At 33.5% G+C, this 25,342-nt stretch overlaps 1 protein-coding gene across 6 annotated transcripts in view; it reads left to right on the forward strand.

Annotated features, from left to right (window-relative positions):
• The window catches only part of LOC123684381 (neurobeachin), a 372,530-nt gene that overhangs the window by 330,844 nt on the left and 16,344 nt on the right, over nucleotides 1-25,342 (forward strand). For all 6 annotated transcript variants that reach the window (XM_045623617.1, XM_045623619.1, XM_045623620.1 and 3 more), the window contains 3 exons: nucleotides 16,850-16,967; nucleotides 18,475-18,577; nucleotides 21,625-21,740. In XM_045623617.1, the coding sequence (XP_045479573.1) occupies nucleotides 16,850-16,967; nucleotides 18,475-18,577; nucleotides 21,625-21,740 (337 nt within the window). The remainder of the gene's footprint in view (nucleotides 1-16,849; nucleotides 16,968-18,474; nucleotides 18,578-21,624; nucleotides 21,741-25,342) is intronic.

The following is a 25,342-nucleotide window of genomic DNA, read 5'->3' on the forward strand; positions in this document are numbered from 1 at the left end:
TCGTTATATCTCCCGAATTATTCGTCACAGACCCCACAAATACAAACGTTTTTCAAACATTAAGTCCCGATCTAAAACATACTGAGGTTTCAAGGGCATAGCTCACGTCCAGGAGGAGTTGCAGCCTCGGGAATATTATCAATTTTTTTCTCGAAAATTTCAGATTTTTACCTATAATTTCTGAAATAATATTCTGATCGACCAACTGCAAACATTTTCTTGATCTACATAGTCGAATCAATCAATAAATCGGTACAATAGTTCCATGAATGAACCTTAATTTTTTTTTTTAAGTTCTAAGTGTTAGGAATGGAAAATTTTACGAAAAATTTCCGACAAATTTTTTTTATTTTGGCTTGTCTCAGAAAATCAATTAACCTGTATCTCAAAAACTAAATCTGATAGAAAAAATCTGTTGGCGTTTTTGTTATCAGCTCATTGAAAACATTCAAAATCAGTTGTTTTATTTCTGGCACCAACTTTCTTTCTTCATTTTGTTGGCCTGTGTTATTTCTATTCAAATATATGCATAAATTTATTCGCAAATCATCTTCACAAATAGCAGCGAAACCCAACTGAATTGAATAATGCTAAAATCCAATATTGGAAGCCGTAATCGAATTATTGCCATCCAGCTGATCATAACTTGGTCAATTAAGTGACAACGCAACGATCAATAAATTCATAAATAATTCTCGAGTATAACGCTCACAAGAGACCAGCTCGTATATCTGGGCTCCTGAAAAGTGCCACAGGATTGCGGTATGCCGGTGAAATCAACAAAAATGGCGAGTCGAGAATTACAACCTCCACATATATCTGAATTGTAAATGTCAATTAGAATCCTGAGATTCTGGAAAGAGATAACGTCGAATCGAGTCGGTAACAAGATCCCGAGGCTCAAATATCCATCCAATTAAATTTAATTTCATTATGGACCTGGGCAGGGTGCAATAAAAAGATGGAGAAACAGTTAAAAAATTTGCACATTGGCGATCGGTTCCATTCGGTCTCTGAGAATCCTGGGAGACCTCTATAGCCATAGAAACTATTGGGAATAGTTATCGTACAATTTGATGTTCCTTGAATTCAAAACTTGTTCTGTCTGAATTTTTTTCTTCAAGAAAAAGTTTTTGTATTCATCAGATGCAGTGATAAATGTTAAAGTAGCTGAGAGTTTTAGTCAAGCTGAAAAAAAAGATGATGAAGAAGAAATAGTCTACGAAAAGATGAATGTTTTGATGACTCTACCACAGCTTCCTCCATAAGTGATGGCTTTTCACGGTTAGGCCTTTTCTGGTTCCTTTTTCCTCAATGTTCATTAAGTTTTGCGTAGTTCGCAGATAATCTTGTTATATCCATCTACCAGTTGGTAGAGCACTGGACTAGTGATTTGGTGGTTGTGGGTTCGAGTCTCTCTCGAGGAGGTACTTTTTTCGGAATTGAAAAATGTCTGCATGCTCTTCTCTTGTTTTCCTTAAAATAGGGATTCATCAAGTCAAGTAGCTTGACATTTTAACCAATTACTTGACTTGAAAAACAAGCTCGTGAAAATTACATACTTGACCTTGACGTGACTTGATTTTAGATATTTATTGCTTGACTTGATATCAAGCTACTCGATATTACTTGAGCTTGATATGCACGCGTCGCACGGCAAAGATTTCTGCAATCTCGTGCGCGCTTGGACTAAATAAGGGGATTGCTCGAGCGACGAGAGACTGAAGCATTCGTCAGTGTGACTTTATTAGTAATTTTCTCACATTTCTATGAAATCTATTGGTAGATGTTGGTAGTTTCAGCAATATCTTTCCAAACTTGGCCAAAATGGGCAAGGATTTTTATTAACGCCAGTATCTTCAGCTTCTGTTGAAAAACAATTTTCCACAGCTGCTCTTACAGTTACAAAAACCCGCAATAGGTTAGGCGACAAATCTATAGGATTTGTCCTGGATGAAAAATTATGAAATCAAACAAAGTCTGGAGGTTTCTCACTATTAAGAAACTTCATTTTTTCATAATTTTTCATTTTGTTATGATTTATTGTGATTTAATTTATGTTTCTATGTCAAAAAAGTTCATATTTTTGGTTCTTTAATACAATCAATTATAGTAGCCTGACTCAATATTTTGGCTATTATGAACGCTAAATTGTATATTTTCGCTCTCTACTCCCGGAAAACTCTCTGATCGAGGTGCCTTTGTCTCTGTTTGCACACCCGGTGGTTTTCCTCACCAAACGTGTCGTATCGCATTTGTTCCAGTGCCAGTTCCCGGGCCAAATCCCCTAATCGTTTTCGGCACATGCCTGCTAAGCTTCCCAAATAATTCATTATAATGTTTCTGCTTTATGTTCGATGGACACGAATGATGTGACTCACGCTCAGTACAATCATGATCATTCTCAAACAATAATTCATACTCTACGTGTCGATTCGAAATGTGGATCTGTTAATTTATATTCAATCCTTGTGTGTGGTAATAAGATATGTACTTTTGAAAAAAATTGTGGTTCTTTTTACACATATTGTTATCTTAATTTTGCACTTATTTATATCTCCTGTTTAGAGACTTTCTGGAAGGAATGTTCCAGGAATTGATAATTCAAAGGGATTGTCTGAATTGATTATGTAACTGTATATTATACTCACGCAGAGTTGGAGTATCATCTGTCTTTTAGTCAGTTGATTTTATAAAAATACGATAAAAGAAAGTTTTAAATTTTCGATATCACACTCACTTATTATTGAACTGATTACTTTCGTATCGCTTGTGAAAGATAGTCCCACAATATTTCTATTTCAAATTCACACATTTTGAGTTCATTTTCAGGCGTCTTTAAAAGGTTCACATCTGTTATAAAACTGTTCAGTTCTTTTTGATCGAAACACTTTGTTTTCAAATCATCATCTGTACTTCATCTGACGATGTTTCTGTATCATCTTCTGGGTGTTCAGGAAGATTGCTGTACGATGGAAAGGGTATTTCTACATGTCCCCAACATGGTTAGATTACGTTGTCGGATTGTGATATATTTTCAAATCCACGATTTTACTATATCATTATGAATGTATATTATATTGAATGAAATATATTCATCTGAGTGATTCTCGATTAAATATGCAAATTTGAATATTTGGACTTCGTTATTTTTCCTAATTGTCGAATTAAAAATAAGCAGAATATTTATTATTTTCTGTATCTACCTTCTGAATTCCAAGGTTTGGCAACTTTTGCTCTCCTAATGTCATCGGTTGTTTCACGTCGTTAGGCGTGCTTGAAGTTTGTTTTGTGAATATTTGTTATATTTAGGTATTTATTTCAATATATTTTGGGTTAATATGAAATGTTAATTCACTATGGGACATAAGAAGTGCGTTCTTTGTGGAGAAACTCGCGAATTGAGTGAAACATCGTATCAATGATATGTTTTCATTTCCGCGCGCTTCATGTCAAATTTGATAGTTCATGTGGAGGACGAAATTTGCTTACTGCAATTGACATATACTTCCTTTATCTATGTTTATTGCTCTGAGCTTAGAACTAATGAATTTTTAAAATTGTCATTCTGATTCCGGAACGAATTTTTCACACTTACTCAGATATTTCGCAAAGAAAAACCTCAAATAATAAACCACAGTGTAAAATTCGTTTCTTCATCGCAAAACCCCAACGGTCAGATCGTATTCCCGAAACTCCGATAATATTGGCCGTTCCGAAAAAAAAGGCACATAAGTCATTCGGAATGTCACCGTGGCAACGCTTATAAATAAAAATGGTGGGCCTCTCTCGGACGCGGAGGGACCGTATAGGAATAACTTACAGGGAAAGGCCATTTATTTCTTTGTTTATAGTCGACCATAATATAAAGGTAAAACAATAACCTCAGAATATCAAGTGTTATCTGGACATTCCGATCGAGACGGGTCGGTATAAACTAGTTGTCAGGGTGACAGTCGCTATCTGTAATAAATAACGAGAAGGGACAGACAGACAGAACGAGAGATCCATGGGAAGGAATCTATTTCAGGTGAAAGACGAGACCTGATGCACCCGTGGTTCATCGGGGATCTGAAATGACTCTCATTAGGAAATATCGTTGGGGTACTTTAGAGGGTGAGTAGAGCAGCAATGGTTGATTTACGAAAAATATTTGCAGTTTTTTTTTTCGCTATAGTTGATCGTTTAAAAATGTGAGAAATCAATCGAATATCTTGAAAGAATAATCATTTAGTCATTTAAGCAAAATTCAATTGATGAAGTAAAGATTTTTCAACATTTTTCTAGAAATGAATGCGAGAAATTGTATCCATTAGTCAGGTGACAATAAAAACGAATCAAAGCGCGTGATGTCACAATCTCAATATAGAATCAAATTGTGACTATGTGCAATTCAAATGAGTCTGTATACTTTGTAATAGTATATTCTAGAACAAGTTGCAGAATGGGCTCCTATTCCAACACGAATACGAAATTCGAAAACGAGCGACAAAGGAGCGAGTTTTCGAACGCAAGAGTGTTGGATTTGCCTTCTGCAACGAGTATTAGACGATATTTTCCCTATTTCAGTCGAGTTTTGTGAAATATTGTCGAAATTCAATGAAAAATTCAGATTATACATCCTAGTGACTTTTGTAGATATTGTATCTTGGCAGTTGGTGTGACTGTTACGAAAATTGACCGATTACGGAATTTGAATTTGAATCGTACGTTTCGAATTTCGAAATAATTTATAATTACGCATTGAATTAGTGAATTATGACTGACAAAATCGATTTAACACCACCAGAATTGAGAGAATTTGCAAATCATTTTACTATAACCAAAATTATATTATTTTGACAATTGATGTGTGTCGAAATCTGATCGGGATCGGAAGTCGGTATAGCCAACCACAAAACTAATGAGTAATGATATAATGCTGTATATTCATTATAGCACTGTTTTTAGTACTGTAATGAACTCATTACGTCACTGATATAGAGAAAAAAATATATACTCAATATTAAAGTCACAACAAATCAGACTAGATTGAAAATTACTATGTACATATACACTGTGTCCGTAAAGTATGGATTCATTTTTAGCTAAACAGACCATTCTAAGAAATAATCCTGAAACACGTCGATTTTTGATTTTAATTTACCGTATTTCAAAATAATAATCTAATATAGAGGGTGAATTACTTTCGAGAAATGACGTCACCGTCATTTTTTCAAATGGAACACCCCCATTTTGTCTCAATTTTCCGATTACTCTAGCTGATTCCAAAAATGTATCACATGTTGATTCCAATTGGTACAGGGTGGACAAAAATACAATAGTTTTGTGTGTGCTCATGAAGTAACGCGTAACATTCTTCATTAATTAAATTAACAATATTATCAAAAATACTATTGTCTAGCGGCAATTGGTTTGAATGTGACACCCTGTAGTCTGTTACCTTATTAGATTATTAAAAATGTATAAAATAAGAAATAATTTCTTTCATATCCTGTCTGTTAGACCACAAGTACCAAACATGTTAGGAAACAGCTCATTTTTATTAATCTAAAAATGTAACAAACTCCAGGGTGTTACATTCAAACCAATTGCTGCTAGGCAATAAGTATTTTTGATAATATTGTTAATTTACCTAATGAAGAATGTTACGCGTTACTTTATGAGCACACACAAAAAAAAACTATTGTATTTTTGTCCACCCTGCAGTACGATTTGGAATCAACATGTGATACATTTTTGGAATTAGCTCAGCTAGAGTAATCGGAAAATTGAGACAAAATGGGATTGTTCCATTTAAGAAAAACTACGGTGACGTCATTACTCGAAAGTAATTCATCATATTAGATTATTATTTCAAAATACGGTAAATTGAAATAAAAAATCGACGTGTTTCAGGAGTATTTTTTAAAATGATCTGTTTAGCTAATAATGAATTTGTTCCATACTTTACGGACACAGGGTATGTAGAATCATCAGTGTTGAATGTTTAGCCCGATTTTTTTGGAATATCTATACAAACCAACCGAAAAAAAGTCAGCGCCTTTCTCGAATTTTTCCGGAGAATTTAATCATATCCACCCTCCGCTTTGCAACAACACACAGCCAGGGGCAGATTTGGCCTGGCTGCAATTCTATAATCGATGTTAATTCGATTAAACGTCGATCTACTCCACTTCGACGCGAGTCATTCGTTCATACCCCTGTCGGAATGCTTTCATAGATTCGAAATAACTAGATTAAACCGGCAAATGGGAAGCATTACTCGACAGTAATTTTGTTTATAGTCCCTGCACCCCCGTTTTCTAATTCGATTGCCGTCTCCTAACCCGATTTGATGGATAATAATTTCCGAGTCCGACTGTGCTGGAGTGCGACTTTGTAACCCCCCTGTATATGTATTTTATAAAAGTTTGGGAATTTCTGCGATAGAAAAATTTGGTATAATATTATGGAATCGGCATTACGGTATCTAAAGGATGGTTTTTTTTAGAGCTCTAGAACTTTAAATTGCAACAAAACAACGATGGATTATTCGATTGACATGAATTTTATTTATCCGCAAGATAATCTTGTGGCATTACATTTTAAATATGATTCCTGGCATATGACCGCCACGGCTGGCTCGGATGTAGTCCAATCTGGACGTCCAATTTTCGATGACTTTTTCCAACATTTGTGGCCGTATATCGGCAATAACACGGCGAATGTTGTCTTCCAAATGGTCAAGGGTTTGTGGCTTATCCGCATAGACCAATAATAATAATAATAATAATATGTTTATTCATTCGAAAAATTTACAAAAGAAAATAAACTCAACAAATATATGCTGGAACAATATCAAAATGAAAAATGTCCATGGGCAGCAATAAAAGTCACTCAAATGGTAATGGAAAAGAAAAAAAGACATTCTGGTGCTGAATAAACATAGTTTCCTCCAAAAACCGATTGGTTGCACGGAATGACTTTACATAGCCCCACAGAAAGTAGTCTAGCGGTGTTAAATCACAAGATCTTGGAGGCCAATTCACAGGTCCAAAACGTGAAATTAGGCGGTCACCAAACGTGTCTTTCAATAAATCGATTGTGGCACGAGCTGTGTGACATGTTGCGCCGTCTTGCTGGAACCACAGCTCCTGGACATCATGGTTGTTCAATTCAGGAATGAAAAAGTTAGTAATCATGGCTCTATACCGATCACCATTGACTGTAACGTTCTGGACATCATCGTTTTTGAAGAAGTGCGGACCAATGATTCCACCAGCCCATAAAGCGCACCAAACAGTCAGTTTTTGTGGATGTAACGGTGTTTCGACATACACTTGAGGATTAGCTTCACTCCAAATGCGGCAGTTTTTTTTGTTGACGTAGCCATTCAACCAGAAGTGCGCTTCATCGCTAAACAAAATAAAATGGACGTAGTGCGCTATACGTATTCCGCACAGAACCATTATTTTCGAAATAAAATTGCACTACCTATTTGCAAGCGTTGTTCAGGCGTGAGTCTATTCATGATGAATTGCCAAACCAAACTGAGAATAAATCACTTGACAGCTGTTAAATTGGTCGCCATCTTGAACAGTAATGCCAACTTAAAGTTATATACCTCGAAAAAAAACACCCGTTTCAAACAATAGATTCAATTTGTTGAAGGGAATGAAGAAAGAGCTCTCAAGAATATGCTTCTATATTTTAATACATAGCCAAAATTGCTAAAATAATTATTTCTCTATTTCGGTTTCGTAATAAGTTCATTACAGTTCTAAAAATAGTACTGTAATTACATCATCGTTTTCAGTTATATTCTTCGTTTTGTGCTTGTCTATACTCACTTCTAATCCTATCAAATTTGAACAAACGTCCATAATCGTCAATATAATTTGGATAGAGTGCAATGATTTGCAACATTATTCGTAATTTCTCTTATTCTGGTGGTGTTAAATTGATTTCGTCAGACATAATTAACGAATTTAATGCGTAATTATAAATTATTTTAAAATTCGAAACGTATAATTCATATCCAAATTCCGTAATCTGTCAATTTTCGTAATAGTCATATTTACTGTCAAGATACAATACAAAAGTCACTAGATTATATAATCTGAATTTTTCATTGAATTCAGACAATATTACACAAAACTTGACTGAAATAGAGAAAATATCGTCTAATACTCGTTGCAGAAGACAATTCCAACACTTTCGCATTAGTGTTGGAATAGGACCTTGTTTTAACTTGTTTTAGAATATAGGTACTATTGTTTTACTAGGAATTCAGCCAAGGCAGTGAATCTACTTTGCTGCCGAGTTGAACTTATAATTTTTTCTTCGATTGTTTATAATAATAATGATGTAGGATATTATATTTGCAAATTATTATCAAAATATTTTCATTTTGCCTGTAATGGTAAATTAAAACGAAATTTGATAGAAATCGCAATTGTTGGAATGGTTGGTTGCTATGGAAATGTATATGTCCATGATAATTATAGTTTGACAACTTATGAAATATCTGACAATTTTTGGAAAAATATCGAATATATTTACATTATGATGGACAGTGATAGCGACTAAGTACTTACTCATCCAGAAGGAAAGTAAGGAAGGTGCAAAAAATATACTGATTGAAATAGAGAAAATATCGTCGAATACTCGTTGCAGATGGCAATTCCAAAACTCATTTCGACTTCGGGTTGGAATAGAAGCCCATTCTGCAACTTGATTCAGAATATACTATGATATTGTGCTCGAATTTGCTCTGGTTATGGTGATGCAATCGGTATCGGAATTTTACAAAAAAAATTTTTTTTTTCAATCTTTCAATGGTCCGTAATGTTGTATAAACATTTGTTTGGGCACAATTGTAGCTCGCTGTTGTCCTCGTATTTACAGATTTTATAGAGGTTCCTTATCAAAACATCACTGGAACAATATAATAAGTTCTTACCATCCTACCTCATATCCGATATAATGATACCGTGATATTCATCAATTATGAATAAAATTCAATTTTCTATGGTTGGCTCGAGCACAATGTACCGAATTTATCAGTGTTCAATTTGAACCATAAATTACTGCGGCTTTCATGTTATGAGACCATATGGAGTGTATTAGCAATAATTCAATTTCCACGCGTCTGAAAGCACAGAATTACCAGTGAATTATTGTGAGTCCACACACCTGGATGCACCTTTAGGTTCACGGTATCATCCCCGAAAATATTTCCACTAAAGGTCGAGACACATCAACGGACTTGTAGGCGGCAGCCGTAGTATTATGAGTTTTTATCACTTTCAGGTGAATAAAGGTGAATATCGTGGTATTTTTAATTATTCAATTAGCAAAGTTAGTGAGTACATAGTTACGCAGCTCATTTTGCTATCAAAGTACTAAGAATTGAACGTATCGAAACCCTTGTACGAAATTCGTTTTGTCTTTCAATTGGCGCAACTATACACTGTGTCCGTAAAGTATGGAAAAAATTCATTTTTAGCTAAACAGACCATTTTAAGAAATAATCCTAAAACCCGTCGATTTTTTATTTTAATTTACCGTATTTTAAAATAATCTAATATACAGGATGAATTACTTTCGAGTAATGACGTCACCGTCATTTTTTCTTTAACGGAACACCCCCATTTTGTCTCAATTTTCCGATTACTCTAGGTGATCTGATTCCAAAAATGTATCACATGTTGATTCCAATGGGTACAGGGTGGACAAAAATACAATAGTTTCGTGTGTGCTCATAAAGTAACGCGTAACATTCTTTATTAGTTAAATTAACAATATTATCAAAAATACTTATTGTCTAGCGGAAATTGGTTTGAATATAACACCCTATAGTTTGTTACATTTTTAGATTAATAAAAGTGGGCTGTTTCCAAACATGTTTGGTACTTGTGGTCTAGCAGACAGAATATGAAAGAAATTATTTCGTATTTTTATACATTATACATTTTTATACAACCTGTATATTAGATTATTATTTTAAAATTCGGTGAATTAAAATAAAAAATCGACGTGTTTCAGGATTATTTCTCAAAATGGTCTGTTTAGCTAAAAATGAATTTGTTCCATACTTTACGCACACAGTGCATATCTTTTCTACTAGGCGGAGTTTCAGCGTTATCTTTTATTCAATTTATTTAAAGAACTTCATTTTTTCAGTTTATCTCTAGTGTGTTCGCCGTTCGGCGTTTTTTTTTCTGCAATGAATACAAATGCCAAATAAAGAATTTTGTCTTGAATTTTTCTTTGCGAATGAAATTTTCGAACGCCAAAGCGAATTTTCGGCAAAACACTGGACAAATCTACTTACGGTTTCCATCGCCTTTTTTTGCCTTCCAAAACACAAATACCTGATTGCTCCGGTACTTTTAGAATATAGTTTTAATCTTCATTGCATTCAATGAATTTTTTGTGTGCATTTCTGAACAAAAAAGTTGTTAGTCTGCAGATGTCACATTAACTCGTCTTTTGAACTTTTCAACCCGCATATTATTATAATGCTTAGACTATTTGATATGAAATAACTTGTACGTGAAATGTTGACGAGTAAAGATGCCTTTGTGGTTAATATCCATATGATGCATATCTTATTCATGATTGTTAATCAAGTAAATATATAATCGATCAACTATCTTGAACTCTGAATAATCGACATCAATTATTATTGTTTTTCGTAACTTTCCATCTCAATTTCCTTCGGAGGTAATGAACTATCGTGTGTGTCGAGCTTTAAAGGAGCACATGGCCAAATTCCCATCACACAACTCTTGATCCACGCTCCATGAACATCCCGGTCCAAATCCCTGGTAATTCCATCCACCAGCCCCTTCGCAATGTTGAGTGCATGCTTTTTATATGTCCATTTGTCAGAGATTTAACGTGATTTGTTTCACTTCAAAACGTAGGGGAGAAAATCTATTTCGGCTGGTGGGTACATTGTTGAGAAAACTTGCTATTTTCTTCGATATTGTTATGGAGGGACACCCATCGCGATGGTTATGATATCGGTATTCATTCGATTCAATCTAAGAATTATCACAAACCATACAATACGTTACAATTCTTCAACTTGAAGGTTTTTTTTGAAGTGCTTCATTAGTTTGTACGCTTTTTTGGTTCTTAATGTTTTATTCCTGCTTGTTTTTTTTCAACTATTCCTGTTAATTTTTATTCTATATATTATAAAATATTTGTAAAATGGCAAGCAAGTCCGTTTATGGCTGAATAAATAAATAAATCGTACAGGGTGTTTCAATTCGATGCCCACTGAGAGCATCTCGAGAAGTATAAGACTTAGATAAAAAAATCTTCTATGACCCCCGATCTTTATTTTCGAAATTATAAGATATCAGCAAGCAGATCATAGATATTTTGATTCGTTCTCGAGTAACAAGGCGTCTGAAAAATGACTGTTGCAAATATTTTTCCGTATCTTGGTTTCAATCAAGATATCTATGACATGCTTATATTATTTCAAAAAAAGGGATTGGGGTTTCTTGAAGATTTTTTCCTATGGTTCTCAAGATGCTTTCAGTGAGCATCAAATTTGGGACACCTTTACAAGATAAATTCCAACCTACTGTTACGGTAGAACTGGTTATTTTTTTGATATTCTGCTAAGATTTTTTAAGATTCTTGTTCGGAAAGAGAAAAAACTGCTTCTATCAATCGTTCAGAGGTAATATGGAATATGATCACATAAAATTCAGTAGCAAATTAAATGAACTAACGCTCCGAAAGTACAAAGAATCGGACGATAAATCACAACTTTTTTATTGATCATTGTATTTTTTTTAATAGCCCGTTTCCAAGATCAAATATTTTTTGTACGAATTCAAAGGATTCTATTTCAATTTTTATAGCGAATTCTATTCTGTCGACTATCGATTGGAAACGGCTGTATAAAAGAATGGGTAACAAAGCGAAAAAATATCGGCCAGACACTTATCAAGGGTATACTACATTTGTTGAATTTGACCATTCGTTATAGAGGTGCATTTTACTTCGAATTATGCACAATTCAAAACAGATACTTCATTCGATATTTTCAGCCATCGTAGAAATCGCGAAATACTCTTAGCAAAATAAAGCACTGTAAAAAAACTTGACAAATGATGCTCAAACTCTGCATGAGTTAAGAAGTCAGTAATTTCTACAATGCTCTCAAGCTCGAATGCTCTTGTACCTACATTCCTGCAATTTTACTCGATATTTTGTCTACCTATAGTAGATATAAAAAAATATTTCTATGAGTATGAGGGATTGAAGACAAGATTATCAGATTAAAATTTCTGAGAATTCATTATATCGAAACTATATCAGGCTAGAACTTCTTCGTAGGTAGCTATATTTTCAAAGTTTGTTTTCTTTCTAAGCCTCAATTTTTTCAGCTCTTAAAATTTATGGATAGAATTTTCGGTTTCAATGTTCAATTTAAGTTCGATATCACCTGCGAAAAAACTCTTTATTTGAGGAAAAGACATTGAAATGTGGTCGGTTGAAATATTCGTATGTTTTTTGTATCATACTCCCAATGTTTAAATTAAAAGAATGTTAGAGGATCACAATTTTTCATCCTTCACCGATTACATCATTTTTCATCCCAAAAAATGAAGCAAAATGGCCCAAATCTCCGATGATCAAATCCTTCCATCGCAATCCCTAATTGAAGGGTGTTAAAGAACAAATTCGCCCCGCAGAGTCCTAATCTCCTCTGAATACCCCCGAGACCCAAAACGTACTTCACAACCCCCTTTCAACAACAATGCTTCGGTGTAATTTCATACTGCTCGACGTCATCGGAAATGTTTTTATAGTAGGCTGAATAATAATGGACAAGTCGAGGGTATATTATCCGATCTTGACAAGCCCTCAATGCCCAAAAGCGGGCTTGTATTTCTGAAAGTTGACACCTTTATTATTGCCGATAGATGAGGAGGGAAATGAGCTGTGTTTTTTGGGTCGATTGGATTCCCTCAATTTTTTATGTTTTGGTTTTTGGCGTATGAAGCAAAAATCCTAAGTAAAAAAGCAGTTACGTGAAAGTCATGAGCTTTTGTATGATCGTTCTAAGGATGCATGAGTAAAAGAACGCTCAAATTAATCTTTTTCGTCAATATTCTGCTTGAATTTTCTATATGCCTTTGATGACGCCATCATAATCATCGGCTACTTCTTTTTCAATATTCTTCTTGAATTTTATATGATTTTGATAATGGCCATCATTTTTAAATTGTTTTTTTTTTTTCATATAACAACCCAGATTTGAACTAAGTCGGTTTTGGAGTCACGGAAATAGGGAAATTTGACTAAATTCCAGTAGGCGAGTATGCTCATTCAAGACTTTGTTTTCCTGTTTATTTAAAATCTGGAGATTAGATCAAGATGAAAGATTATCATTTGGATGAAGAATTACAGACTATAAGTATATCTCCTGAAATATTTGTCACAAACCCCTCAAATAAAATTTTTTTTTGGATAACTACCACTGATCTTGAACATGATGAGGTTAAAGTCCGTATCTTGCGTCCAGAAGAGGTTGCACCCTCGAGAAAATTATAATTTTTTTGTTGTTGAAAATTTCAGTTTATAACCGTTAATTTCTGAAATAATGAACTAATCGCCCAACTGAAAGCTTTTTCGTGATCTACGTAAGCGAATCAATCAATAAAAATTACAAAACTCCCATGAGGAAACTTTTAATTTTTCGTGAAAAGAATTTTTTTCAATGGAAAATTCTAGCATAATTTTTCGATATAAAAATTTTCGGGCGAGTTCGAAATTTGGTTAATTGGGAATCGTGAATTCTAACACTGCTCTCCGATTTCTCGTACTCCTCACAGTTTAGGAAAAGTTGAACTCGAAATTTATAAAAAAATAGTATAATTGAATTTTATTCAAAAATCGTTATATCTCCTGAAATATTAGTCACAGACCTCTCAAATAAAAAAGTTTTTTGAAAACCAAGCTCTGATCTAGAACATATTGAGGTTTAAAGTCCGTATTTTGCTTCCAGAAGAGGTGACAGCTTCGAGAAAATTATCAAATTTTTCATGAAAATTTCACTTTACAGCCTATAAATTCTGAAATAATGGACTAATCGCCCAACTGAAAGCATTTTCGCGATCTACTCAATCAAATCAATCAATAAAGAGATACAAAATTTCCATGAGGGAACTTTTGATATTTCGTAAAAAAATTTTTTTTCAAGGTCTAGGTATGGAAAATTCTAGAATAATTTTTCGATATAAAAATTTTCGGCCAAATTCCAAAGTCGGCTAATTAGGGGTCGTGAATTCTAACACCGCTCTCCGATTTGTCATAGACGTCACAGTTCAAGAAAATTTGAATTTGAATTTGGTAAGAATCAGTAAAAATTGAATCTCTTTACAAAAATCGTTATATCTCCTGGAATATTTATCACAGATCCCACAAATGAAAACGTTTTTGGAAAAACGAGCTCTGATCTAGGATATGATGAGGTTTCAAGCCTGTATCTTGCGTTCAGATGAGATGGGAGCCTCGAGAAAATTATCAAATTTTTCTTGAAAATTTCAGTTTATAACCTTTAATTTCTGAAATATTGGACTAATCGCCTAACTGAAAGTATTTTCGCGATCTAATTAATCGAATCAATCAGAAGAAAGGTACAAAATTGCATGAGGTAACTATTTATGGAATTCTTTCATCAATTTCAATAAAAATTAGAGAATTAGTGAAAATAATGTACTTATAATACTCAAACTGACGACTCATTCTGTCACTCGTTCATTTGAAAACTCGCCACTTCTTGGCTCGTTTTTGAATTTTGAACCCGCGGAAGAATATCCATGCCTTCTTCACTTGTAATAAGATGAATAGGTAACTATTCTCAACTCACAGATCTTTCTATCCAACTTTTTAAAATGAATGTTTCGAAATTTTTAAATAATCCAATAGAATTGGAAAATTTCAGCTTGGTAGTCGTGAAGTCCTTCAACAATATATACAGCATTTTATTTTATATTCCTTGATAATTCTCTCCAATTTTTTTGTACTTTGAGTTAAGTATTCAAAAGACTAGTTTTGCCTTTTTCAAACGGTAGTAAAATTCACCATGCTCTGACGAAATTATTGCTGTAATGGCGATGAAATATTGTTTTAATCAAATTTAAACTTGATAGTTCTTCAAGTAAAGACAATCAAATATTTCCATACATCAATTTCTCTAATTTTATCCGAAACATTTCTCACTTTACGATCTCTCTGAAAGAGGGAACCATAGAATCAATTATTTAAACAAATGAAAGGCGCATTTAGTCCTTGCGTTCTCCGCGAGTCCTGGCGCAGCCGCGGCCTTATCGTCCTTTGTCTGATTCGCCGCCAAGCCTTCTCGATCGATATTATCGCGGATGCCTAGCTTCCGCTTTGCGCCGTGGCTCCTCCCAATGGGAGCTCGGGAGAAACGCAGCCATCTTGCTTTTTTAAGGTACCGTAACGAGAATTCCAACAGCGATAAGAATCGGAAAATTCAAGAAAAATGCCTATATTACGTCTGGAAGTTTCGAGACTGCATTCGATAAATTTTGAATGATATTTTATCAGTAATAATGTTTTTTTTTTCAATATCAGCCTGAATTGATAGAAGATAATTTCATATAAAAAATATTTATTTACTTGTAGGTATCTTATCAGTTTAAACATTATTCAAACTCAATATTTTCTATATTTATGTACGATGAACTCTGTTCTTCTGACGGTCATCTTTATACCTAGTAAAGATAGAGGATGCGTTATTTTTCATAACAGAACGACCTCTTAAATAAAAGTTATCCTGTAGGTAATATGATTAAAATTATTTTCAAACTCACTTTATTGAATAAACAACTTCTCATCATTCTCAGAATGTTTATGTTTCTTCTGAAAAAATCCACATGAACCAATGAATATGTTTTATCGGGCTCATTTAAGAAAGTATTTTAAATCGACAATTTGGTTGGTGTAACCTTTTTATAGCAAACATTAATTTTCCAATCTCCAGAATTGAGAAAGTTCTTCATAGCTTTAAAAAAAGGTTCCATCGGTTTACATTCCCATCTATTTATCAAAGTCTACAAATATAGGTCAAACCTAACATTTTTCGAAGCTGAAACTAGGATATAATATGCTTCCTTCGTAATCCCAACATTTAAACTAATCAGCACTCAGCATCAGTACCTTGAAGCTGTTAAAAACAAAACAACAGGCAATTTAATCATGGCGTAACAATTTTAATAATTTATTTTATCGTATAATTTTTTGAAGAATGAATTTTACAATAACATAAATTCTTGTCGAGCCTATAGTCTATTCTGTTAGTTTTCTTCTGGTGTTACTTTACTACTACCTATATAAACAATGCTTTAGTATTATCAGAAGAAATAATCAATTCCAAAAGTCTAAATTTCACTTCATACGAAATTTTCCAATTTGAATTTTTAGACTATTTGAGAAAACTCACTTGATAGAACAATAACTGTTGCATCTCAAGGACCAACGAGTGATATTTGATATGAAATAATATGTAAATATATTCGTCCTCAAATTGAATCCTATAAAGAATTAAGGCTAACTACTCAAAATTTGGTTAAAGTATAACCTCATTGGAACACTCGTTATTTTATTGTCGACCATATTTGTACTTGTTGGTTGGAATCTCAGAGCATGATGAAGTTCGTGATGACATTCCTAGCTGAGCGCCATCTGTTGTGCCGTATCCATCCTGAATAATATTATGCCTTTTCCCTTCTCCTCTATAAAATCCTATAACTAATGATGATAACTTTTAGAGATCTTCCACGCTAATACAACTTTTTTTTTTCAGGTCTTGAAATACTGTGACCACTTACATGGCAAGTGGTATTTCTCTGAGGTACGAGCTATATTCTCCCGAAGATACTTGCTGCAAAATGTGGCAATTGAAATATTCTTGGCTAGTCGAAGTAAGTATCACAATATCGTCTTTATGTTGACAAAGAGACTCATAAGCAAAATGTTTGTTTCGTTAAACTTCAATAGGGTAAATGCTCTGGTTAGCCGACCGGCACTGGATCTCGACCATTCCGTGCTTTGAGATAAAATAATAATAAAAAAATTATCATGTAGTGCAAAATATTTCCGCCGTACGTGTTCTCGACCATTCTACCCTTCCAAGATAGTTTGAATGGTAGGGGTATAGGTCAAAGTTTTCGCGCTGAAAATTAGTTTATGATCGTCTATCATAGAAAAGGGTTCTTTCTCGTCCTCTCTTAGAAAAGTGCTTTGTGATAAATGACCAGAAAACAGTGATTATAAGATTATTTCTTATTTTAAATGAATTATGTGTGTATATTTTGTTCCATATGAACTATAAGACATATTTTTGAGTGTATTTCAATCAAGAAGCAAATAAATGTTTAATTTTTTGTTCAATATTCGGCGGTCGCGAACTGGAATTGGAAAATTTGTATCTTTTATTTCTCGACCAAAGTGGTCGAGAACCAATATGTTACTTCAATAATTGTTTATTTCAACCGATATATTTCTGTTGGATATTTTATTTAATCATAAATTTCTAAATAGATATTAAGAGCAAAATAACCAAAAAATGTTTCACGAGTTCCAATTTTGAAATATTTATAGAAAGTGGAAACTTTTGCAAAATATTTTTTTTTACGTTCCGAGTGTTTTTTACTAAATTACCTCATCTGAAACCCATTTGAGTGATAGGTAGTGATGTCGATGGTACGGTACGAAAGTAAGTACTAATCACTCAACTCGCTCTAAAGTTTTATATAAAATTTTTAAGTGGAGCTGCAACTATTATGAGTGGTCGAAAACTAACACAAAAATGGTCGAGAACTCTGCGGCGTGGTCGAGAACTAGAGGTTTTAGATATTTTCTATATGTTTCCACATTTCAAAGGTTAAATGCGAAAAAACGCTTAAAATTATATGATATATCTCGATCCTGATTCTATATGTTTGGACCCGCATCTTTTGTAGCTTGGTACTAAAGAGAACAAAAAAAAGTGGTTTGGCACTGAGTGATGCCATCTGTAGGTAAGATCTGGCAGTTATTCAGTGGCGTCTTGCATAAAAAACCCAATCCTGTTCTTCATTTACCTGATATCTAATTATTACTAATGTGAAGATTTCTGTTTCTGATTTCACTCGAATTGCATTTCCTGCGTCACTCCCAAACAAGGACTGCACATCCTGGATAGAACGAACTTAGTATTCATACTTATTTAACATACCAGCAAAAACAAAATGAACCATGCTCACCTTATCGCGGACGATTATGATAAACATGGAAACATGGATACGTAAATGACATCCAGACATGTTCATTTTGCTCGCATACATTTTTTCAAAGAATCCGGGTAGAATGAATTATCCAGACGTTTCATTTCCTCTCGGGTCCACTAATTAATTGAATTAATGACTTAATTTCTTCTTTTATTTACAGCCTCGATTATGTTCGCCTTCCCAGACCAAGCCACCGTGAAGAAAGTCATAAAGGCGTTGCCGAGAGTGGGAGTTGGAATCAAATATGGAATACCACAAACCAGGTACAATTAAATAAGACATGTTTTAATTTTTGTGTTCAGTTCATTTTCAATTATTAGAGTGATTGAATCTCATTAGTTTCTCGGATTTGAATCATCATGGAGGCTTTGAGCACTTTTTCATTTGCCTTTTTGCAGTAAAGATTCAAAGTTTCTGATGAGTTCCATCAAAACAGACAAGAAAATACTGGGAATTCATCAATCAAAAAGCCAATTCAAGGGAATCATTTTTTTACTACTTAGTTCGAATAATTATTCTCTGCAAAAATGTAATGAAAGCATATGTGCTTTCAGTTTGTTTACAGCGTTCTATTTTGTTAGTTCATCATGAATGTAATATGGGATTGGTGAATTTATTCCAATATTGAAGTGTCTATTCGATTTTACCCTCATGCCACAGTGATAAAATGTTTAAAATGTGAAACGATCATCGTTTTCTACAACAAGGAAATACTTTTTTCTTCAGTGTTTTGTAGCGCCCTCGGCTGCCTTCTCGGGCTACAAACTAGGGATTCACAGCTTGGCTTGATTTTCGAGCTACTTGAGTTTAACGTGATTTCAAGTCAAGCTCAAATCGAGTAGTAGTTTTTCAATATCAACTCAAGTCATTTTATTTAATATTTATTCATCAAGTACTTCAATCATATCAAGCTAGTTGATTTTTAGCAGTTTTATTGTGTAATATCACTTCAATATCATTTTTTTTTCCATTCTCCGTTATGATGTAATTCCTTAATTTTTGTATCGAGGATAATTCTCAATGACAATATTTTCCATTGTAGGTAATAAGAAAATGATGAAATAATATTAATAACCTTTATTCAACAAGTACAAAAAAAATAATGTTTCACAATAAAATAAAATGAATGAACAAGGTTGACGAGCGATAAGTGTTCTTTCACTTGTTTCGCATAAATATAAAAAGTCAATAAAAATTATTACATAAAAACATACTTATAAATAGTACCAAAAATATAAATGACAAAAATACACGCAAAAATAACAAACAACAGAAATAAAATAAATACACAATATGAAGAACCATAATAGGTTTCTCCTACTTAATGACCCCACTAAATGAGAAGGAACCTTGCAAAAAATACTTTCATTTATTAAACTATTAGTATAAAAGAACCGAAAATATCAACTTTTTCGAAATAAGGACATGTACTAAATCAATATAAATCATAACAAAATAAAAATAATAAAAAAAAAAGTTTCTTAATATTGAGAAACCTCTAGGCTTTGTTCGATTTCATAATTTTCTATCCAGGATCTAAGACACATGACGCATCTTATAGGTTGGTCGCCTGACCTAATGCGGGTTTTTGTAACTGTAAGAGCAGCTCTGGAAAATTGTCTTTCAACAGGAGCTGAAGATGCTGGCAATGATAAAAAATCCTTGGCCATTTTGGCAAAGTTTGGAAAGGTATTTCTGAAACTACCAAAAATGTCAATAGATTTCATAGAAATGTGAAAAAAGTCACACTGGCAAATGCTTCAGTCTCTCGGCGCTCGAGGAATCCCCTTATTTAGTCTAAGTGCGCACGAGATTGCAGAAATATATGCCGTGCGACTCGTGCATATCAAGTTCAAGTAATAACAAGTAGCTTAATATCAAGCCAAGCAATAAATATCCAAAATCAAGTCAAGTAAAGCTCAAGTATGTTATTTTTCACGAGCTCGATTTCCAAGTAGTTGCTTGAAGTTACTTGGCTTGATGAATCCCTACTACAAAAGCATCTTTAAAAAATAATGTATTTTATTTCCTTGGTGTATAATCTTCTATTGATGAGGGCAATATATGAAAACATGTTCATAATACAAATTCAACCAGAGACAAAAATCTTGTTGTAAAAGCATTCTTGAAGGATCGTGGATGTCGCAGTGTTAACTTAAGATACAATCAGATAATATCAATATCGGCTTCAACAAGGATTGAAAATAAAAGTTGAATTGAATATACAACTTCGTTGACGGCTAATTCTTCACTGGCAATTTATCGAACCTGTTTTATCTCTCCACTTAGACAACGATAAATCTTTGAAATCATCTTGACATCGAGAGCTATCAAAATATTTCTGTTAGAATGTTCGAAAAGGTTAAACAGATGCGAATCATGGAAGAATAATTTTTGGAAAGGTTTTGGGATACCGACAGGACCGATAAAAGTTAGCTCATTAATCAACTCTATCCTTGCATTCTTCATGAATATTCGAAGATAGCTTTTTTGTAAATGGTTGGATCGAAGTGCTAATTTGGGGTTACAAAAAAAAAGTAAACCAGAGTCATATCAGGAGATTACGGATGTTGTTCGTTATGTTTTGTTGAGGTTTGGACAAAACTTCGTTATCATTATGCAAAAACAATAATTATTCTCCACAAATCTGGTCTTTTTCCATGAATTATGTATGAAATATACATGATCGATGTTTTAAGCATTTGATGTCAGATGACAAAATTGGGCAATGCAAACAAACTTAATGAAAGATGACGTGTGAGTATAAGCAACAGTTGTGTCAAAAAGAAAAGAATTTAAACAATCCCTTCAAGCTGGTTTTTTTAATGATCGTCATCAATTCTCGAATTGAATATGTATATTCATTTTTGAATGCATCTAGCTCTTGCGGTATGATATAACTTCTGATTCTTCTCAAATTCTCAAATATGAATAGATTACTTACTAGAATTGCTTTTGAAATATTTCTCTATTTCAGTATCGTAATGAGTTCATTACAGTTCTAAAAGCAGTGCTGTAATGAACTTATTACAGCATTGTTTTCAGTTATATTTTTCGTTTTGTGGTTGTCTGCACTGACTTCCAATCCTATATCAAATGTCAACACACGTTAATTGTCAATCTGTGTTGTCAATATAATATAATTTGGATATAGTGAAATGATTTGCAACATTATTCGCAATTTCTCTTAATTTTGGTGGTGTTTAATCGATTTCATCAGACATAATTCACGAATTTAATGCGTTATTATAATTATATTAATTATTGTTATTTTGATGATTTTTTTCTGAATTATCATTTCTTCTTGTAGAAGAGCCAGTATGATGTCCCCAAGGCAGTTGATGAGGAACTCCAACATGACTCAAAAGTGGCAGCGTCGAGAAATATCAAATTTCGAATATTTGATGTTTTTGAACACCATTGCAGGTAATAATTTATTCATTCCGTATTCATCCCGGATTTTTAAAACTTTAACATACTTCTAGTCAGAGTTCCCTCAGTTTTCTTTCATTTTCAATTTTTCATTTCATAAAATACACAAATTACAAAAGAAATGTTCCTCCCATTCGAAAGAATGTCTGTTTTTGTTGTATAGTATGTTTTTATATTAGACTAAAACTTCAAGCGTCTAAATCGTTTTGAATAAGCTTCAACCTTGAATCCCTCATTCAATTTCTTATACCATTAAACTCAATTCTGAATTAATTCGATATGACATCCTGTCTACTTCCATTTTTATAGATCCTACGACGCTTGGCGTCGGGCCGATTCTACAATATTTACGGCCGTAGTCTACAAAACTGATAAGAGTATTTCTTCAATTCACTTCCTCTAAATTTTGTTGATTCAGGAATTTCAGTGTGTGAAGTTGTTTTCATTCCCCTTTACTTCAATTTGATTTACCGATTATATTGTGCGTCAGAATGAATTCTGATGTGTACAGTGCATCCCATTTTGGGTGAGACTGCCAGGTTTCTCGCTTGTTATTTAAGATAGAGCCTTGCGGTTTTCACGTTCCTGTCCTACTTTTTCATGAAACTCAAGTTGGTCTAATCAGATTTTGCATAACTGTTTCCGTTCAAGAGATACAGGGCGATTTTGGAAATTTATACTTTTCGGACCCCTCCTTTATCTCCGAAATTATTAGAAATAATGCTGAGCTGAAAACTACGTCTGAATCAGAATTCTGCGTAGAATCCAGTGGCGTACTCAATTTTTTTTTTCGGGGTATGGTTTTGAAGATTCAACACAAACCTATATTTTTTTTAATGGAACACCCTATATATAATTACTTCGTTGAATTCGTTATTTTTTTCCCTTCAAAATGATATATGATACTATGTAGGTAGGATGTTCAGACATGTTAAAAAAACACTAAAACGTCAAATAATGATGATTTTTTGTAAATGGGCCATGAATTTTCTATGTTTCAATAAGAGGATTATTACTTTCGATTTTTAAAAGTAGAAGGTCATTGATGACACAAACATCCTTGTTGTTATTATGGCTACTATGCATTTGGGAGCATTGTCTTATCAAGTAGGCATTGGAGGGAAAAAACCAATCTGATCTAGCTGTCATCGCTATAAATTATTGTTATCATTATTGATTCTTCTTTTCTATGGGAAATCCATTGCCCATTAACAAAAAATCATCATTATTTGATGTTTTAGTGTTTTTTTAACATTTCTGAACATCCTACCTATACAGTGTAATATATCATTTTGAAGGGAAAAAATAACGAATTCACCGAAGTAATGATACACATGGTGTTCCATTAAAAAAAACATAAGTTTGTGTTGAATCTTCAAAACCATACCCAGAAAAAAAAAATTGAGTACGCCACTGGATTCTACGCAAAATTCTGATTCAGACGTAGTTTTTACCTCAGCATTATTTCTAATAACTTCGGAGATAAAGGAGGGGTCCGAAAAGTATCAATTTCCAAAATCACCCTGTATCTCTTGAACGGAAACAGTTTTGCAAAATCTGATAAGACCAACTTGAGTTTCACGAAAAAGTAGGACAGGAACGTGAAAACCACAAGGCTCTATCTTAAATAACAAGCGAGAAACCTGGCAGTCTCACCCAAAATGGGATGCACTGTACATCTAGTTGATCAAAATTATGTATAATTTTGATCATGTAGATACATTTGATCAGGATAAGGCTAGTGGTAATGGATGAAAAATTGGTCCCAATGAATAACACAGAAGTATTATCTCATTACAAGTAATACGCCCTTTAAAATCTTTCAATTTCAATATGCTGTTCTTTCAACATATGAATAATTAAATTGGTCCCAGAACCGTACCCTGATGCACACCAGTAGTGAAACAACTAGGAATGAGAATTTCAATCTAATTCAAAATCATCGCAAACCATACGTTCGGATTTGAATATGTCCTCTGTTTACTTAATAAAAGTTACTATTCGAAATAGTGCCATATGAGTATGCAATAACATTTGTATGGAGGCAATTCAAAAAGTCAATGCCATTCCAATTCGATCAGAACTTGCATCAGCGCTATCTAAAAAAGAGTAACAAACTTATCCAGAAATTAATAATAATAATAAATTTTTCACCATCAATTCAGTACATGTTAAGTCATAAAACATAGGTATAATAACAATAAAAACATCAAGAAAAATATCAAACAAATTCATCAACAGAATACTCGTAAAAACAATTTTGCACAAGGCAAACCTATTTCAGGTATTTTATGAACTATCTGAATACAGGGGCGGATTAAAGCAGGTTTTGTGCGATGGCGGTGCACAGATGGCGGTGCTAGTATTAAATCCATATGATTTGTGAAAAAGTTCACAAAATAATTTTGAATGACCGTGAAGATATTATTTGAACGTGTATATCATATAGTTCACGAATATTTGTACATGAGAAAGATGTGTGCAAAATGGGTGCCGCGCGAGCTCACAATCGATCAAAAGCAAAAACGTGTTAATGATTCTGAACAGTGTTTGAAGCTGTTTAAGTGCAATAAACCTTAATTTTTGCGTTGATATGTGACAATGGATGAAACATGGCTCCATCATTTCACTCCGGAGTCCAATCGACAGTCAGCTGAGTGTACTGCACACGATGAACCGAATCCAAAGCGAGGAAAAACACAAAACGGTCAGCTTACAAGGTTATGGCATAAGTATTCTGGGATGCGCAAGGTATAATATTCATTGATTACCTCCAAAATGACCAGACTATCAACACCGCTTATTACATAGCGTTAAAGGATCGTTTAAAGAATGAAATCATTAATAAACGGCCCCATTTGCAGAAAAAAAAGTTCTGTTTCACCAAGACAATCCACCGTGTCACACATAGAATAGAATAGAATAGAATAGAATAGAGTTTATTTAGTACAAATACAAAATATACTACAGAAAATAAAGCTGTGAGTTATTCACCCTGAGGTAACAACTGTGTACAGCATTCAAATTATTATTTATTCCCTATTTTACGGTAACAAAAAACTTAAAAACTAGCAACTTTACATAATAAATGATAAATAAGTTCCAACTCTAAGTTATCCCTGTCTCAGCCGGTATAGGTACGTCTCTTCATCAGTTTCATTTCGTCTTCATCGGTTACTCTTCCTTTTCGGATCTTTCCCCCCTGTCGCTTTTTGCGTGTATTTTTTCTCCTCATCTTTTCTCCCCTATTTTTTTCTCTTTTTTTAAGTGGAATTTATAATCTTATGTATCTCAGTTCGGTCTTGTTCAATCAGCCATCTCTTTAGTTCTTTGTTGAATTTATTTTTATTATTAATTTCTTTTATTTCTTTTGGTACGATCGGGTATAGTCTTGCAGCTATATATTCACTACATCTCTGTCCAATTCTTTTTTCTGCTCTGGGTCTCTCATAATTTTCGTTATCGTCTCCAGCTCTCGTAGGTATTTGTGTTCTTTTTGTATGATGGAAATTTTATTTTGTTTGATATGCGAGATAATCCTTTGAGCAAAAATTTGTCTTATATCTAATACTTTAGCTAAACTGTATATACTGTCA

The sequence above is a fragment of the Harmonia axyridis genome, chromosome 7, assembly GCF_914767665.1.
Source record: "Harmonia axyridis chromosome 7, icHarAxyr1.1, whole genome shotgun sequence".
In the NCBI taxonomy this organism is placed as follows: Eukaryota; Metazoa; Arthropoda; class Insecta; order Coleoptera; family Coccinellidae; genus Harmonia; species Harmonia axyridis.